Source organism: Rhamphochromis longiceps, linkage group LG7 (genome assembly GCF_057381845.1).
Source record: "Rhamphochromis longiceps isolate RC_006_pf linkage group LG7, R_longiceps_female_GT1.1, whole genome shotgun sequence".
In the NCBI taxonomy this organism is placed as follows: Eukaryota; Metazoa; Chordata; class Actinopteri; order Cichliformes; family Cichlidae; genus Rhamphochromis; species Rhamphochromis longiceps.
The window spans coordinates 66,669,411-66,688,003 of NC_140563.1; the positions used below are offsets into that span (position 1 = coordinate 66,669,411).

General features: G+C 43.9%; 1 protein-coding gene across 3 annotated transcripts in view; it reads right to left on the reverse strand.

Annotated features, from left to right (window-relative positions):
* Positions 1-18,593, reverse strand: part of ndrg4 (NDRG family member 4) — a 69,808-nt gene that overhangs the window by 28,059 nt on the left and 23,156 nt on the right. For 2 of the 3 annotated variants that reach the window (XM_085414887.1, XM_085414890.1), the window contains exons 2-3: positions 6,257-6,347; positions 3,767-3,925 (exon numbers count right to left, since the gene is read on the reverse strand). In XM_085414887.1, the coding sequence (XP_085271013.1) occupies positions 3,767-3,925; positions 6,257-6,334 (237 nt within the window). In that variant the 5' untranslated portion in view covers positions 6,335-6,347. The remainder of the gene's footprint in view (positions 1-3,766; positions 3,926-6,256; positions 6,348-18,593) is intronic. The other variant, XM_085414888.1, reaches the window with a different exon arrangement.

Below are 18,593 nucleotides of genomic sequence, written 5' to 3' on the forward strand. Positions count from 1 at the left end.
GGGAAACAATGTTGTCATTGAGGCAACAAGTATAAAGCAGCATAAATAATACTCTACAAGATAGTAGGCCTAGTCACAGGTTTGTGTGTTGCAAGTGGTTTTATAGATTATATATAAGAGTAAGATATGGGGATTTTATTGTGAAAGTATTTGACGTATAAAGGAAAATATGCACTGCAAACCAAACATGTTTCTTCTGCAGCTGTTAACACATTTAAAATATTTAACATTTAAGAATAAAACATTGAAAAATAAAATTGGAAGTCTAAAAAATTACATTTGATCAGAGTTAAAGGCTAATTTGCAAAGCTGTGGTAGTTTCCAGGTCGGTTGTTTTTTTGACACATTTTTTACTTTTTTCTTGTAATATGATTATATTGATATATGATATAATATTTTTATGTGATATAACCAGTGTTGGGTAAGTTACTTTAAAATAGTAACTTAGTTACATTACTAGTTACTTCTCTCAAAAGTAACTCAGTTACTTCAAGTTACTCGTTACTTTCAAAGTAACTAGTTACTAGGGAAAGTAACTTTGGTTTTACTCAGAATTCTCTTGTTAATGTGTTGCTTCCATAACTTTGCCAGTCTTCTAGCTTGCTTACTTGCCACAAGTGCACTGTGCCACCTACCAATAGAAAGGATATGATAACGTGCATATTTCCACGAGAGAAATCCCACGCCTGGACCGTCATTGACCGCTGCCATGATTCTAGCCTACGTCACAGTGTCATCTGCGCCTTTTACATCCAACACAAAAACTGCAGTCGTGGTGCTTTCGATTGTACTCAGAACTCGGAAATTCTGCCTTCCGAATAGGAAGATGTAGGCAACACCAGACTGCAGATGAGCTGCATACAGAGCTGGACTGGGACAAAAAAATCATCCCGGGCATTTTGACTAGAGACCGGCCCACCATTATAGGAAAAATCATAAAGCCTTTGAATGAAAACAAACACTGTTGTGACAGTGATGTACACTGTTTTGATGGTATATATGCATCAATCTATCAATCGTTTGTTGTAAGATTCAGATAATTATTTTTTAAAAGCGAGACATTTTAAATGAGAATAAGAAAGAAAAGTATTTCTTTGTGCCCCCCTTTCCCTGTTAATGCCCTACCTGCCCCCCTGGCAACACTTTGCTAGACCCGCCCCTGCACAGTTACCAGCTGTCAGCTACTTAGAAAAGGATCCTGGTGTTATTTGTCTCTCAGAAACAGTTCATAACTTCCCTTCAACTCATTCATGTCACCTAAAAGGTAAACCTGTTTCTCCATCACCTGTTCAGCTCTGATGATCCAGTAAGGACATCTCCTGGTTTCATCTTCATGTTTCCCTCTCACCAGATAACCAAACCATATCATGACCAGCAGCTTTACAGCTGTGGCTCCAGCAAACATCAGCTGATACTAGAAATTAATATTAAATAAATTCTAACAACAGCTGATCAAGCTTAAACGTGCTGCTGTTGTTTAGCGCGACATCCGCTGGTTTCCTCTTTCGGCACAAAGTGGGCGATAAACAAACAAGAGAGAAAAGACGATCAGCTGATCACTGATCAGTTTTCATGATTGAAGTAGAAACGGGAGAGGGAGGGGGGAGAATGAGAGAAGAAGAGGCAGCTGTGCAGCAAAGACACAGAATAACTCCAGCTTTGTGCCTTTTTCATTGTAGCTGAAGTCCGGGACAAACTGTTCCTTTTCACCTCAATAAGAAACGCGTAATATTTTCTCTGAATACCAGACGGGACGGTTGGCAACTCTAATAACTTATGAACAAAATAAAGTTAAACATCATTAACTTCATAGCACCCACCCAGCTGTATAGAAACTCCGTCATGCTAGCTAGTATGCAGTACGGAAAAAGTCAGAATAACGAAAATAAACTCCACCTAAACTTGGTTCATATCTGACCCAGAGAGACTGCAGGTCATAACTTCTTACCTGAAGTTCAGTTCACACTTGGACCGGCGGCCGCCTCGGGTCTCTTTTCCTTCTGCGTCCCTTTTCCTTCATCCACCTGCTGGCCTCCACCACTTGCTAATGTTACTGAATCTGTGGAAGCTCCGCCATAGCCACCACACGAAGTAACGAGTAACGACCCTATCTAAATCCCAGTAACGAGTAACGCGTTCCTGATTTTGGCATAATAACTAGTTACCGTGCTCGTTACCACAATAATAACGTAGTTACTGTAACGCGTTACTTAATAACGCGTTAGTCCCAACACTGGATATAACAAACTACGTATGGTAACAACGCTTCAGTTTTATTGTTTATTCATTTGGTGAAAGAGAAAAAACTGATGCTCGGTCATTGGACCTAGTTTTTGTTTGTTTATAGAGTTTGACTCTGAATCTGACAAGAAGTTTACAATGCGTCACTACAACTGTCATGCTAGCTACTGTCATGCTAATACTGATACTAAATGCTACATTCTTCTATAGTGACAATGACAATTTGCTGATGACACCCAGTTATATCTCTCTTGCAAACCTGATTCCTCCCTCCCACCTTCTTCCCTTACAGAATGTCTATCCGAGTTAAAATCCTGGTTTAGCTCTAATTTTCTAAAGCTCAATGAGGATAAAACTGAGATCCTCCTTATTGGCACCAAATCCAACCTTTTGAAGGCAAACCATTTCTCACTCACCATCGATAACTCCACAGTTTTCCCTTCTCCTCAGGTTAAGAGCCTTGGTGTCATCCTAGACAGTTCACTTTCCTATAAATCTCACATCAATAATCTCACCCGTTCTGCCTACTTCCATCTACGTAACATTAATAGATTGCTTCCTTCTCTTTCCACCCAGTCTACGTCCATTCTTGTCCATAGTCTTGTTACCTCCCGTATTGACCACTGCAATTCTCTTTTGCATGGTCTCCCCCAAAAATCCCTCCATAAGCTTCAACTGGTTCAGAACTCTGCTGCTCGCATTATCACCAGAACCCCCTCCTACCAGCACATCACCCCTGTTCTTCAGGAACTTCACTGGCTCCCTGTGAAATTCCGGATAATTTTCAAACTTCTTCTGCTCACCTTCAAGGCCATTCATAACCTCGCTCCTCCTTACCTTTCTGACCTGTTAACCACCACCTGTTCTGCCCGTTCACTTTGTTCTTCTTCTTCTATCCAGCTTGCTGTACCTTCCTTCCGCCTCACCACCATGGGAAGCAGAGCTTTCAGCTGCTCTGCTCCCAGGCTGTGGAACTCTCTGCCCCCAGAAATAAGAAACATTGGTTCTCTCCCCCAGTTTAAATCCCAACTCAAAACTCATCTGTTCAAATCTGCATATTCACTGTGAATCCACTGTTTGTTCATTTTATCTTGTGCTTTTATTTTATTGTTCTTATTCTGCCATTGTTTTACTAAGTGTTTTATCCTATTGTAAAGTGTCCTTGGGTGACTTGAAAGGCGCTCATAAATAAAATTTATTATTTTTATTATTATTATTATAATTTAACACAATTTATGTTTAAAAAAATATCATAACCATAATTACCGGTGCCAAAAATGGCAAATATCTTTACATAAACCTTTACTTGTGTTGAGATTTTTGAATTTAAAACTAAATATTGTGAACAATTTACTGATCTTATTACTTAAGTGAGATTTTCTACACAGGAACTGTTTTTTACCATAATTGCTCCCGACTTTGTCATCCACCTTAGAATATTAAACATCTATTTTAGTGTCTAGTCTAGTGTGTGTTTGAATCAGTGTACTAGTGATCAGATGTTTCTACTTGTTATGGTAGTTACCGGGAGGACCCCGCTGGTCCGACGGCGGGTCTGGCGGAGCCAGTGCCGTGCGAAGACATGCCAGCGGTGAGTGGAGCGACTGGGGGGAGGGGGGTTGTTAAGAGGCGCGGGGGCGGTGGGGCCCTGGAGCCCCCCTGATGCCTCCTCTCCTTTATCCTGCTGTGTTGTGAAACAAGCATAACAAGGTGGTTACTGGGAAACATCTGGGGAAGACATAGCAGCAACATACAGTCAACATGAAAACATGCTAATCATTCATGGTTTATTTCTAATACGCTTAGAAATGAGCTCCAGGGGTGTCAAACATCAAACATAAGGTTCACAGGCCTGATCTAAATTCATATACGCTGCATGTTTTTGTCCCTCGATGGGTAAAAACTGTAAACCTTAAAGTGAATGTGCGGAAAAAATCCCACAACTCTGACTATCTATGTGTTTTGGACATTTTCAGAAGGATCTTTTACTTCTCTACTAAGACCGAGTTTATTAATATTAATTACTTTAAATCAAATTAGAATGAACCGGCATTTATATTGTGACTTACCAACAAAGCACCACTGGGCTGTAAATCAGGCCAGTGAAAAATAATGAGTTTGACACGCCTGCTCGAAGCCTTTAAATGTCCAAGGAAGGAGATTTCTTGCGTAACTTAATTGCTTTGTTTCTGTTCCAGTGTCATCCCAAAAGGTCAGGCTGAAGATCTGTGGCCTTCCTTTTATTGAGGAACAAGTTGTGGGCAGAGACCTGCTGGAGTAGACTGTCCACATGCAACTCAAAACCAGGACCATGCTGGATTCATATCACAAGGGAAGCTTCAGAGCGGAAAAGTGTGTCTCAGCTTTTAGACATACTAGATGTCATGTTAGAATGAATTATTATTACAGGTTATATGATATAATAAGACATAAGTAACATTTTGTGCGATGTCCTTTTAGCCTTAGTACCCCTAAAATCTAAACTAATTCAAATTTCAAGCACTAGTAAGTTAGTGTACAAAAATCTTTTATTTGTTATGAGGCTTTTAGTGTGAAACAACAGCTGTTGTTGTTTTTTCCTTGGCTTGTGGTTATTCATGTCGCAGCAATATTATATTATGCTGAGAAAAAGAAAGCATAATGCTGCCACCACCGCGCTTCACTATAGGGACGTATTAGTTAGAGAACCTTCTAAGTTTTTTCTACCATTTAAATGCACCACTGTTAGTTTATTTCTAGTTTTAAAAGCTCAGACACATGAAAATCTTACAGTTTCTGTTTCGCTGGATTTTAGGACGTCTCCGCTGTCCCCATATGAACTGAATGCAGCATTAGTCCGACATGCCTTACGACGAGTTTACCAGTGTTTGGTTCCAGAAGGTAATCACTCAGTAACCGCTCTTAAAGGTCACTAACATGCTACTGCAAACACCGGAGCAACAGACTTTGAAAGAGCTGGGGGGGATAAAAGTGTGAGTGTGTCTGGGGTGAAGTGCTCTTCGACTGAACGATAACTTGAGTCGTGCAGACACGTAGCTTGATCGATGGCTCCGTTATTTACAAGCAGAGAGTCGTAATGAGCAGGGCTAACAACCTTTAGCTGATCAATGGCAGAATTAGTCGTTCATATTGATGCGTGGCATGTTGTGCTCCTTCAAATAAGCTACTGAGACAAAAAAGACCTACTCTATATACTAGATGTCTTATTTCTGACGCACTGGTAAAGTGAGTCACGCCTAATGTGGTTTTATTTGCCGCCTCTCTGATTCCTCCAGCACAAATAAGAGGCCTGTCTGAAGCACAGGACTTGTCCACATGTATTTATGCTTGTTTTCGTGTTCTTCTGGGTTTGATTGATGTTGTTGCCAATTTGTTTCTATGATGATCACAACAGCTTTGTCACAATTGCCCAATCAGGGTGCGCAATCAATTTTCTTTCTCTGAACTTGCCCTGCTGTATTGGCTCAAGCATCCTTCATCTCTTTTCTTTCTTCTCCATTAACACAAAGTCACTTCACCAGGAAATTGCTCATATCTGGCCTCTTCAAGTAACTTTTTCATTTGGTATTGTCTATACCATTTTTATCATTACTGCAATGAGAGGCATTCAAGCGCCCCTGACTCAGCCACAACTTGTACCTGTTGCTTATTTAATGGATAAGTGGACTGGAATAAGTGGCTCTTATGTAACCACCTACTGCCTATTCACTGTTTTTCACTCTATGTCCTGCACCGCTCCCTCTCTCTCTCTTACCCTCCTCTTAAATGAGCTTTCATCTTCTCACAGTGCTGCTATCAAAGAGTCATGGTTGGATGGAGTTCATTAATTTCCTCCTCCACTGGTAAACAAGCTCATTGTCTAATTATAAGTCATCACAGCTAATGAGCACAAACATCTCCGTTATAATATGCCAAGAGTTTCTGAGGATGTCATCCTGCGCACGCTAATCAGCTACAAGACAGGAAGGTTAATGGCAACAAAGAGAACGCACGGTAAATAAACAGGTCGACTAACCATGTCTGAGTCCACTCCTCTCTGCTCCGGCAGCAGGGGCTTCTCCTCCGTGAACTGCTGCTCCTTCATCCCCGCCATCCTGGACAGCAACCTGCAATCACCATGGCAACACGCAGAAAAAGACACATCTAAGGTTACGCTCGCATTTCATCACACAGAGCACGCTGTGGAGCTGACCTTAAAACAACAGTTAAAATAAAACAATCATTCGCATCTCTGTGAGAAGACGGCAGCGGTGACGTCCTTCACCGGATGATTTCAGAAATCTGGGAGGAATCGGATCGCTGATTAAATGTTTCTGCTGACCTGGAATAAACAGAGCTGCTCACAGATGAGGAGCTGATTGGAAACAGAGACGGAATCATGATGCAAAACAGCTTTGCTACAAACCTGCTGCCATCCTTTGAAAAATTTTACAGCAATGAAAAATGTATTTCTATCACTTTTTGGAAACATAGAGACAAAATTTACATATACAGTGGGGGAGATAATCTAGAGCACAGTAATGACCAGAATTTTAAAAAGCCTGGGAGAAATGTCTAAGAGCAAATCCCCCATAGTGAGTCAGTCGATCCACTGGAGGCATTTATGACATTTGTAGATGCATATTTTTGCCTTCTCTTTTTGTGCTATTGGTTGTAACAAAAGGGTAAAACATGGCAGTTTTATCCAAAAATAATTCAAGAGCACAATTAAACAAAAAATGACTCCAAGAATGCATTTCATGTTAAACCTGAGCCCTAAATTTAAAGTGATGCTTTTTCTTAAACATCAATGTACACTTCTGTAAATGCTTGTTGGTAGCTTTTGAAGCATGTTTCATAGACTAGCTTCTGGCTTCGAAAGCACAATATACTAGCAACCAAAATGCTAATGTTAAAGCTTCTTGTTCAAAATCCGTGAGTGATGTTGCTATGATTACGCCCACTTTTTATATAAAAAAAAACATGCTGTATTTAAACGCTACTGTAAACATGTAAATACTAGAAAATGTTGCAGCAGCCAAACACATGCCAACTGGTCTCTAACAAGTTAGTTAGCAGGTATGATAGCGCTCCATGCTCTTGTTCATTTATGGCTAATGCTTGCTCCAAAAACATGGCTGTAGCCAAAATACTAACACTGAGGCTTAAAATGCACACACTATAAAATATGGGCTAAAGCACAGACACTATGTCCATCTTTTACATAGTGTGTGGTTCTGCACAATTCTAGACTCTGTATGTCAGTCCCCGAGGAGTAAACCAAAGTGGAGAGGAATAAAGAGGAAAAGTATGATCATCACTGTAATGATCATACTTTGCAAAGTAACAAAAACGCATTCACAATTGGAGTGGACATAGATGCTTACTGACCGCGATTCCTCTTTTAAAAGTGGAGCTTGGGAGTACACACGCTGCAAGAAAAACAGGGCTACGTGAAGGTCTGATCAAGCAGGCTTATTGTGCTTTACAACACGGCCACAGCACGTAGTTACACACAAGGAAGCCAACAGACACTGACACATGAACACACCCTGCGAGTGGGCTCAGCCAGCATCAGAAGATTAACAGTGCTAGATGTTGACATCAGTCCACCAACAGTGAAACACAGAGGAGCATGCCCACGCTCAAAGGGCTCAGGGCTAATTTAGCTGATACTGCAGGCCTCAGCACTGGAAGGCTTTGTTGCATTTATTTTACATTAAATAGCACTATCAAGACAAACTGAGGAGATGCAATGCCCTTCACTGGTAACCATCAGCCCAAATCAGCTGCATGCACGGCTGACAGAATTGTGTTACAGTTTGATTTCAAAAAGTACTTCACTCTATACACTTTAAGGACTTTCTCTGCCTCACATTTATGGCCAGTTTCATCACCAATTAGGCTAACATGCACATCTTTGGACTGCAGTAGAAAGCCAGAGCACCCGGAGGAAGCCCACGCAGGCAAAGAGCAAAAAAGGAAAGGCCCCAGCCAGGATTTGATCACTGTAATTACATTGCCACTGTGTTGCTGTCTGTAAATGCTAACCACTTTCAGGCTTTGGTGAAGCATGTATGGATTCTGTAGGTGACCCTACAAAGCTGCAGGTATGGTCACCAGCTAACTGCCTTGTCAAACCAACTCCTAATATTTTCAGTAATAGATGTGCAGCAGGTGTTATTTGACATTTTCCTTTTCAAATTTTCTCAAATTTCAGTTACATGAATCGATTAAATATCAAAGCAATAGATACTGAAAATATAACATAAAACCAAAACTATATGAAATATCCAAAATGTTTAATGAGATTTGGATAAATCCCCTTCAGCACCACCCTGACCGTGACATCATCATCTCTGCGTCTGATCCCTTCTGTCTCATTTTTCGTTCTCTCCAGCCTCTTTTGTCCTCTACTGCAGCCTCTCTCCTCTCTCTGGCAGTCATGCAGCATAATCTCTGCGTTTTATCCAACACCCTTAAAGAGACAAAGCCCAGATGCCACTTACACTTGCTCCTGGACGCTGATGAAGTGTGTGTTTGTGTGGGTGTGTGTGACCTTACAATGTCAGAACTACTACTTAACATGGAAAGAATCTTCCACCCTAGGAAACAAAACACATCATCGCAGCAGCGTTTTTTAAGCAAAGCTTCACCAGTCAAAACAAATATATGACTTGCTCTGTCTGTGCTAGTGGCAGTGACAGAAGGTGACTTTCTGAGCACAGAGTAGACTGCAGCCTTTGTGTCTGGTGCTCAACTAAATTCTCCAGAGCTGAATGCCTACGTCAGTTTACTGAGTCTGTCACTTAGTGCTGGGCATGTGTTTCATGGCACAGAATATATAGAAAGTCACTGGGACCTAAAAACTTCATGTATACAATCACAAGTTAATTTATTTTTAATGTTTTAAAAACAAGAATTAAGAATGTATGTTGTGGTTTTGGATGTCTAACACAGTATTTTGTGTGCTGAACTTCTAAGTCCTGCTGATTGCTGGTTTATATTTTTGGTATTCCTTCTTTCAGTTTACCCTTCCTCCCTTCTGTCACCCTTCCATTGTAAAAGTCTCAATCAGTGATTTCCCCAGTTTACTTATTTCCTGTTTTATTTTGGTAAGCCCTTTCTTGTATGTTTGGTATTTAGTTTTACCTTCCCTGTCTAGTTTTCCTGATTAGTTACAGCTGTGTTCCCTGGTGTTTCTGTGTGGAGAGAGCGCTGCTACGCACCTAGCGCTAGCATTGGAAGGAGATGCACTGCAGGTACTCCTTGACCTAGCCCCGGCAGAGCAGCATGAGCTCCAGGCCCTCACCATGGCATCAAGAGGCGATTTGGGCAGCGGCACTCCACTGATCAGAGCAGGGAGCATCTGACCATCCGGCCGGGGGAGAGCCTGGGCACCTTTGTAGTGGATGTTTTGCTGTATGCTTGTCGTGGCTACCCGGATTTCCCAGCAGCAGCCCGTGAGGAGCTTAGCCTGCATGCTTTTCTGCGAGGACTCTTTCCAGAGTGACTGCGCCAACACGGACGCCTGGCCATGCCTCGAACTTGGGCGTCCCATCGACAGACCGACCGTTGCTACCGGTGTGATGAGCCTGGCCATGTGGCACGCGACTGCCTGGCGCCCGCCCCGAAGACCAGAACTATGCGGCCTCAGGGAAACAAGAGGGGGAGCGGTGTAGTGAGGGGACCACCGCTCCAGCTTCCTGCCCCCCTCCAAGAACAATGCACGGTGGTGGGCCGAGTCGGGCATATCAAGGGACTCTACCTGAGCTGCTGTGTTGAGGACCAGCCCTGCCAGGCTCCGGTGGATACGGGGTCTACTATTTCCCTAATACGACCTGGGGTGCTCCCTGGGACGTCCGGGCCACTTGTGATGGGTTGGTCACCCACCGACACCCAGCTGATGACGGTGACAGGGGATAGGACTGACATGCGGGGGAAGAAACCATTGCGGATCCGAGTGAAGGATCTGGAGCTGGTGCATGACTTCTGGCTTGCTGACATCCAAGACCAGTGCATCATCAGCCTTGATCTACTGACCCGCTGGGGGGCCTGTGTTGACACCGTAAAGCTGGCTATCACTCTTGGTACAGAGACTCTGGCCCTCCAGTGCGGCCAAAAGCAGGGAACGGAGGGGACCACAGACAGACAAGCCGGGCTTCAGGCAGCTGCCACTCAACAGACTTCGGATGCCGGTGGCTCTGGACCATCTCTACTCGCCTCAGCCCCAGCCTCTAGGCCAGACAAACCTCCCTCGACCGAGACAACCCAAGCTGTTGATGACCTGTGGCAGCGCAGCAGCGTAGGTCTCACCGTTGACCAGTGCCAGCGGTTGAGGTGCCTCCTGGACGAGAATGTGGACATCATCGCCGCTAGTGACAAAGACTGCAGGCAGACGCGGCTGGTTCAGCACACCATCGACACCGGCTCTGCTCAACCCATCCGTCTGCGCCCACACCGGCTGCCCCTCTCGAAACGACAGGAGAACCGGGCCCAGGAGGCACTGGGCATGGCTACTGCTCAGGCCACAGCCAGCCGAGGGGGATGGCTCCCGTTGACCACGCAGCAGCTGAAGCGGGAGCAGGAGGCTGACGCAACGTTGGTTCAGGTGAGGGCCTGGCTGGAGGCGGCACAATGCCCAGGTTGGACGGGGGTGTCGGGACAGGGGCTCGAAGTGAAGGTCTACCACTGCCAGTACAACAATGTGGAGACCCACGACGGCCTCCTAGAAAAGAGCCTGCGACACCAGGTGCCAAGGGGGAGCTTTCATGCCTGGCGACAAGGTTTGGGTGTGCTGCCCAGTTCGCAAGAGAGGAGTGCCCCCCAGGCTGTGCAGTCACTGGCAAGGACCGGCAGAGGTCTTGGAGCGGCTAACAGAACTGGTTTACCGTATCTGCATACCAGGCCCGGGGCGCATGGTAATGTTGCACCAGGACAGACACCGTACCGACCGCCCGCTCCAGCAGCCGCCGGGGCAGGGGATGTTGGTGGCACCCCATGTTCTGATGGGGTCCCCTGCTATTCGAGATCGCCTTTGTGTTGGGTAATGGGGTTGTCGGGGATGACTGACCCCTTAGGTGTGGGCTATGTAGTGGGTCAGGGGTGTTTGGCGTTTGACAGCTACGTTCTGTTGTTCCAGGCGGCAGCATTATGTTGCTATGATTACAGGTGACGCTCTCTCTCTGCGACTGTGTGTTTCTGGGTGGAGAGAGCGCCTTTTTGTTGTTGTTGTGTTTTCTGTTGAATGCTAAATAACGGCTGTGCTCCCTGGCTAACTTGCGGGAAGCAAGACCAAATGACACCTCTGTCTCCTCCTTGTCTGAGCTCGCCGCAATATGTTGATTCATGGTTTTCTTCTGTTTTTGTTGTACCGCCTGCTATAAAAAGACAGGCCAGGAAAATCTCCTCCATGTTTTTCGGTGTTTTTTGGTCCATTACTTTAACACTGTGATGCTTACGCCTTTGATAAAGTCTCACAATTGTCACCTTTCTTTTTCTAGATATAAAAATATGGATATGTACTGATAAATGATGAGAATTATAATATTTCTGACTGTCTGAGGCAAAATTTCCCCGATTCAAATCAAATCGATCGAATCGAGGTCTTGTGAATTGTAATCGAACTGATTCTAGAAATCAGTGAGGACACCCAGCCCTAGTCTGTTGCGTTGGGCTCTTTTAATAAAACTCCTCATTTAGGCGATAACGTGGAATCCCACCATCTTTATTCCAGCTCACTCTATGTTCATGACATAGCATCACTTCCTGTCTAGAAGGGTAAGTACTGCCCCCTAGTGGCGCATGATATTCACCAATATAGATTACACCACATCCCCTTTACTGAAGTCAGACTGGTACATTCTTTTGTTCTTCAAACAAAACATAACTGCATATAGTTTTTTCAATACAGGCATACCCCAACATTTCAGGAAACATAAAGTCAGTATTGTCATAAACACTTTTTCTTTTCCTCCTGTAACAGAATAAACACTTTCTCTTTTCTTTTCAACCTGTAACAGAATAAACACTTTTTTCTTTTCAACATGCTACTCTTAAAACCACAACTTAGCATTTGAAACACACTTTTCCGTTTTCAAACAATCAGCTTCACAGATCAAGTCTTTTCGGTTTAATCACCTCCCTACCAGACCGGGTTCTAACCACACCTGGTGTATGGGGTGCGCTTGGCTCAGAAACTGTCTCTGTAGGAGTAGCTTGGATCTGTGTGGCTTCGGTTTGAGCCTCTGTTTGCGGGATCGGCACAAGATGACTGCGGTTCCTTCTAATTGTCCCTTGGGGCCCACTGATGACGTACGATCGTGGAGTCGGGTGGACTGCTGTCACTGTGCCCTGTGCTCTTGCATCCGTGATCCAGACTGGTTGTCCTGGCACCAATTTATCCAGTTCTCTTGTTCTATGTCTCTTGTTAAAACTTTCGGTTTGTCTCAGCCGTTTCTCTCTCTCCGAACAACTAACCTGCTGAAAATCAGGCAGACGGGGCTGTAAGGTTTCAGGAAGCATTGGCAAGGTAGTACGAAGCCTGCGCCCCATGAGAAGTTGAGCCGGGCTGTAGCCATTTGCCAGTGCTGTTGTTCTGTATGCCAGCAACGCCTTGTATGGATCGCTAACCTTTTTGAGGAGATTCTTGACGGTCTGGACGCCTCTCTCCGCTTTGCCGTTGCTCTGCGGGTACCTGGGACTACTGGTAACATGCTCAAAACAGTAGTCCTTTGCAAAGTCTCTCATTTCTTGACATGCAAATTGTGGCCCATTATCGGTGATCAATACTTCAGGGATTCCATGGCGTGCAAATATTGACTGTAAATGCACAATCACATTGGCTGAACGAGTTGGACTGAGTTGAGCAATCTCGACATATCTCGAGAAGTAATCCACTACTAACAGATAGTTTTTGTCTTTTAGTGTGAACAGATCAGCTCCTAAGTTCTGCCATGGCCTCTCAGGTAAACGTGTGGGCATAAGAGGTTCCCTCACATTAACTCTCTCCTGAATGCACAGCCTGCACTTAAGGACAAGTTCACCGATCTGGTTACTCAGGCCTGGCCACCACACTGCTTGTCGCGCACGTTCTCTACACTTGACTACTCCTTGGTGTCCCTCGTGTATTTTGTCCAGAACTGCGTTTCGCATGTTTGCAGGTATGACCAACCTTGTACCTCTCAGTAGTAGTCCATTGTGTACACTCAAAACTGCTCTTTCAGACCAGTAGTGCTTTACCACTCCCTGCAGCTGGTTCCTGTCCGGCCAGCCCTCTGCACAGTACTTCATGACTTGCGAACAGACGCTGTCAGACTGCAGCTGCTCACGGAGATCTGAAAGGTATTTGCTGCTAGTAGGAAGGCCCTCCAGCACTGTGTCAACGTAGATATCAGTGTCCTCCATAAGGTCATTGTCTCTGGGAATCACGTTGCCTGCCAACGGCAACCGTGACAGCGTGTCGGCCGTGGTGAGGCTTTTGCCTGGAATGTGCCTTATAGTGTAAGAATACCTCATCAGGCGCATGCGGAATCTCTGTATCCGCGGTGGAAGCAAATCCAGGGCTTGTCCTCTGAGTAGGCTCACTAGTGGCTTATGGTCGGTCTCAAGCTCAAAGTGTAGCCCTAGAATAAAGTCACTGAATCTTTCACAGGCCCAGGTGAGCGCTAGCGCTTCTTTTTCCAGCTGAGCGTAGCGCTGCTCTGTGGCTGTCAATGTCAATCATTGTCTTTCTGTAGTAAGACTGCCCCCAACCCATATGAAGAAGCATCTGCTGAGATCTTCTGGGGTTTGTTTGGGTTGTAGAGCTGTAGCACTGGTGCAGATGACAGTTCTTGTTTTAAACTGTTAAAGGCGTTTTGTTGCTCATGCCCCCAGTACCACATGTTTTTAGTTGAAAGCAAGTCTCTCAGTGGTTTGTCTTTTTCAGAAAGGTTTGGGATGAATTTCCCCAGCTGGTTCACCATTCCTAAGAAGCTCCTAAGCTCACTCACAGTGCTTGGCTCTTTCATCTTCTGCACCGCACTAGTTTTGTCAGGGTCGGGGCTCATGCCTTCAGATGACACAATGAATCCTAAGAATTTCACTGCTCTTTTGCCAAACTCACATTTTGACATGTTCAGGGTGACGCCTGCCTTCTCTGCATGGTCGAGGACAGCGTGGAGTCTCATGTCGTGCTCCTCTCTTGTAGATCCCCAGACCAGGATGTCGTCCATGTGGCATACGACTCCCGCGAGGCCGGCTGTCACTTCCGTCACCATCATGTTTTGGAAATGCTCTGGTGCACTGGAAATACCAAATGGCAGACGGTTGAAATGGTACCTCCCAAATGGCGTAATAAATGTGGTGAGGAGAGCAGATTCTTTGGACAGCGGTATTTGCCAAAAGCCCATGTTAGCATCAAGCTTGGAGAAATACTGTGCCCCTGTGAGCATGCCTAGTGTTTGGTCGACAGAGGGAAGAATATATCTTTCACGACACACCGACCCATTTAAAGGTGTCATGTCCACGCAGATGCGGACTGTCTCTTTGTCCTTTTTAGGGGCTACGACCATGCCGCAACACCAGTCTGTGGGCTCCTCCACACGACTGATCACCCCCAACTGTTCCATCCTCTGTAGCTCTGCTTTGACTTTGCCCAGTAGTGGGAGCGGAACACGCCTGGGCACTTTCAGTGAATAAGGTTTAGCGTCGGGCTTCAGCTTAATCGTGTACGGTTTTTGAACAAGCCCGAGCCCATCCCATAGCTTCGGGTACGCTTTCTTCACTGTCTCAAGGTCAACATTGTCCATTCGGGCAATTAGTTTCAGTCTCACAGAAGCTGTCCTGCTTAAGAGAGCTACACGCAGATTTCTGACTACATAGATTGTCTCTGCAGTGCTCCTGTCACTGTAGGAAATGTCCTCCTTTGTGGACCCAAGCACGGTCAGTGCTGCACCTCCTGGTCCATACAGTGGCTTCTCAGCTTTTTGCAGATGCTCATTTGGGTGCTTAATGTCTTTGAATGTCTCTTCTGAGATAGCTGTGACATCTGCCCCCGAGTCTAATTTGAAGGTCATGCTTTTGCCTCTCACGCAGATGTTAGCAAGCCACGGGTCTTCTCCTGAATCCAGTTCACCTAGGAAGAGTCCATCTGCACAGTCTGCCACCTCATGCACAGCTGTAGACCTACAAACTCTCCCGTAGTGTCCACGTTTCCCGCAGTTGTGGCATTCCGCATTTTTAGCTGGGCACTGTGCTGCTGGGTGCATCTGTGTTTTTCCACATTTAAAACACGTTTTATTTTCTTGTTTTTTTATTTGTGGTTTTCGTGGCTTGAACTGCTTTTGCTCTCTGCTTCTGAATTTATTGGGCTGTGACTTTCTGACATGCACGGCGTCCATGGCTGTTTTGCCTGTGCTGCTTTCGCCTCTGAGGTCAGTTTGCTGTCTTTTTATTTCCTCAGATTGTCTCGCCATTGTGATAGCTTTGGTTAGCGTCAAATCTTTGTTGAGCTGCATTCTCTCCGACAGTGATGAATCTTTAAGACCCACAACGAGCCTATCCCTCAAAAGTTCATCGTGGAGTTCACCATATTCACAGTTTTCAGCGAGAGCATATAGAGCTGTTATGAAGGAGTCAACTGTTTCCGCTGGCTGTTGTACTCGCTTATTAAACTTTGCTCTTTCATAAATCACATTCTTTCTGGGGACAAAATGTCTGTCAAATGCGTTTCTGACCGCATCGTACTGCTGGCGCTGCCCGTCTGTTAGGTCTAGTCCCCTTAGCACGTCGTCAGCCTCGTCTCCCATGCAGTATACTAATGTGTTCACTTGGTTAGCATCAGTTGAACCATTCAGATTACTTGCCATTCTGAAACGCTCGAAACGTCTGATCCACTTCTCCCATTCTTGGGGCTTTGTGAAGTCGAACGGTTCCGGTGGCTTGATGGTGAAAGTAGCCGCTGGTGGAGCTGCCGTAACCGGGCCAGGAGTCGCCGGTAATGCTGCTGCTTGCTCCGTCATTTTCGTCACTAGCCGTTCGCCAAGCTGACGGTTATTTTTTTTTCACTGTCTCTCTTCGCCGCCTAGAGCGAGTGCACTTCTGACACCATGTTGCGTTGGGCTCTTTTAATAAAACTCCTCATTTAGGCGATAACGTGGAATCCCACCATCTTTATTCCAGCTCACTCTATGTTCATGACATAGCATCACTTCCTGTCTAGAAGGGTAAGTACTGCCCCCTAGTGGCGCATGATATTCACCAATATAGATTACACCACAAGTCTACTGGACCTCTGTAAACACTTTGCTATCGAGTTTATGGTGTCATTCAGTCATTTCAGGTCATATTGAATAAAAAGTTTAAGTCAATTTAACAACTCTTGGTCATATGTGTGAGTGTGTGATGTGATCATTGGCTAATGACTGGTGATTAACACTTAAATGATTAAAGTTGTTACCAAATGAGCGTGCAGTTTTACAGCCAGAACAACAAAATAGCAACGCCCACGAATACTAAACTCAATTTTTGCCTTTTACTGTTTAATTTATCTTAAATATATTTAAGATATCTGTTAATTTTAAACAGTAAGCTTTTTATATTAACTATAAAAAACAAATGTATTTAATTTTACAGTACTGTATGGAATTTCTTATGTATAAAAGTTGCTACACTTAGGATTTTTACAACATTCAGCACTAACATCACTGTTAGAGTCTGTTACAATTAAATCAGGTTAAACAGATTTAATGGGACACTGAGTCAAATATTAATTTTAACTGGTTGTTTCAAAAGAGCTTTCCAAACAGAGTGTGTGAAATCCAACATGTGGTGACGTTTTCTAGTTTTTGTGTGCTCACAAACTATGAAACGTTCACGTTACTTAATTTTAACTCTGAGAAAATTAACATGAATTTTGTTTGGTTTACCAAATTCAAATATTTGAACTTAATGAACTATTAATAAATTGACACTACACAAGTGAATGAAATTTAACTGACAAATTTATGACCTGTTCATGAAACTTAATCAAAATACGTTAAGCAAACCTTTCATTTTTAGATGGAGATATGGTGGCATGATGAAATTACCTTCATTCTACAGATTAATTTTACTGCGATTTCTATGGACTTGGTTTGACCTTCAATAAATGATTGTTTCATTTGATATCTTCCTGAATAAGAGTCTTTCTTTGGGGTCCTGTCTTCACCAAATATGATATAGCATAGTAACGTGCAGCCACAAGACACAGACATGTTTGGAAGGTTTTGCACCATATTTTCTAGTCTTTGGCATGGAAGGAAGTTGGTTTGGAAACATATTTGGCGATGCTTCATCTCCTGCCTTGCGTTTGTGTGGGAGCCCCATCAAAAACCTGTCATACCGTGCCCCCCCCCCCCTGCCATGGCTCTGAAGAGAGAGGAATACGCTGCTGCACATCAGCCTTTTAAAGTAAGAATTCTTGTTTCAGTCTTTTGCAAAAACATCTAATATTACTAGAAAACAAAAATGTGCTAGCCACCTCAGTCACTTTGTTCTCACCATAGCAAAGATGCTATCAGGTCAAAACTTGATAGAGAAACAAATATCACTGTATAGAGACGAGCCATGTGCATTTTATTATAGTTTAATTAATTTTGAACTATGTAGTTTTATTGTTTTGGACTCTTTTTTCCTAATGTAGGTGTACTCAGACCACCAGCATTCAAAGGGGTTTAAAAAGAAAGCTCAAATATAAGTTAATTAGTAAAAGGCTGAAATTTTTAAAAAATCACAATGGAAAAAGATTTAACAAACTGAAAGCAGGTGTAGATAATAAACTCATGATCCACGACTGCACTAACAGTGGACACCTTAACAATGTGATAGTCCCGCATTGAAACTACAATATCACTAAGGCAGACTACAAAATGTGCAGCATAGTTCACCCCAATGTTTTCTTTAGTTTAGATCAATAAAAACAAAACCAGCAGTAAAAAAATATCACTTCATTATAAAGTTTGATATTGAGAATAAAACATATAGCCTATAGTTTTTTTCAAGAAATGAGTGACAAAGACAGTGATTGTATCTGCTAAAACCAGTAAGATGCTAAGGTGCTGTATTCTGAGCTAGCTAGACGTGACAGAGTGTCTCTTTAGGCTGTAGGACACGGCATCCAATTTCAGCTTTTAGAAGGGTCAGGGCACAGGACAGTTTTTCACTTGCCCTCAGTCCAACTAATATGAGTTAAAGAGGAAGACAAGGACAAATCAGAATGAGGTTATTTTCCACTGTGCCACAGGACTCTCAGTTGAAGTTAAACTTTTGGATCATAGCTACACTCGTTGCGTACTGGAGGAAAGTCTTTTGTAACCTAGCATTAGCAAGTGCTTGAGAGGAACACTTTGAAA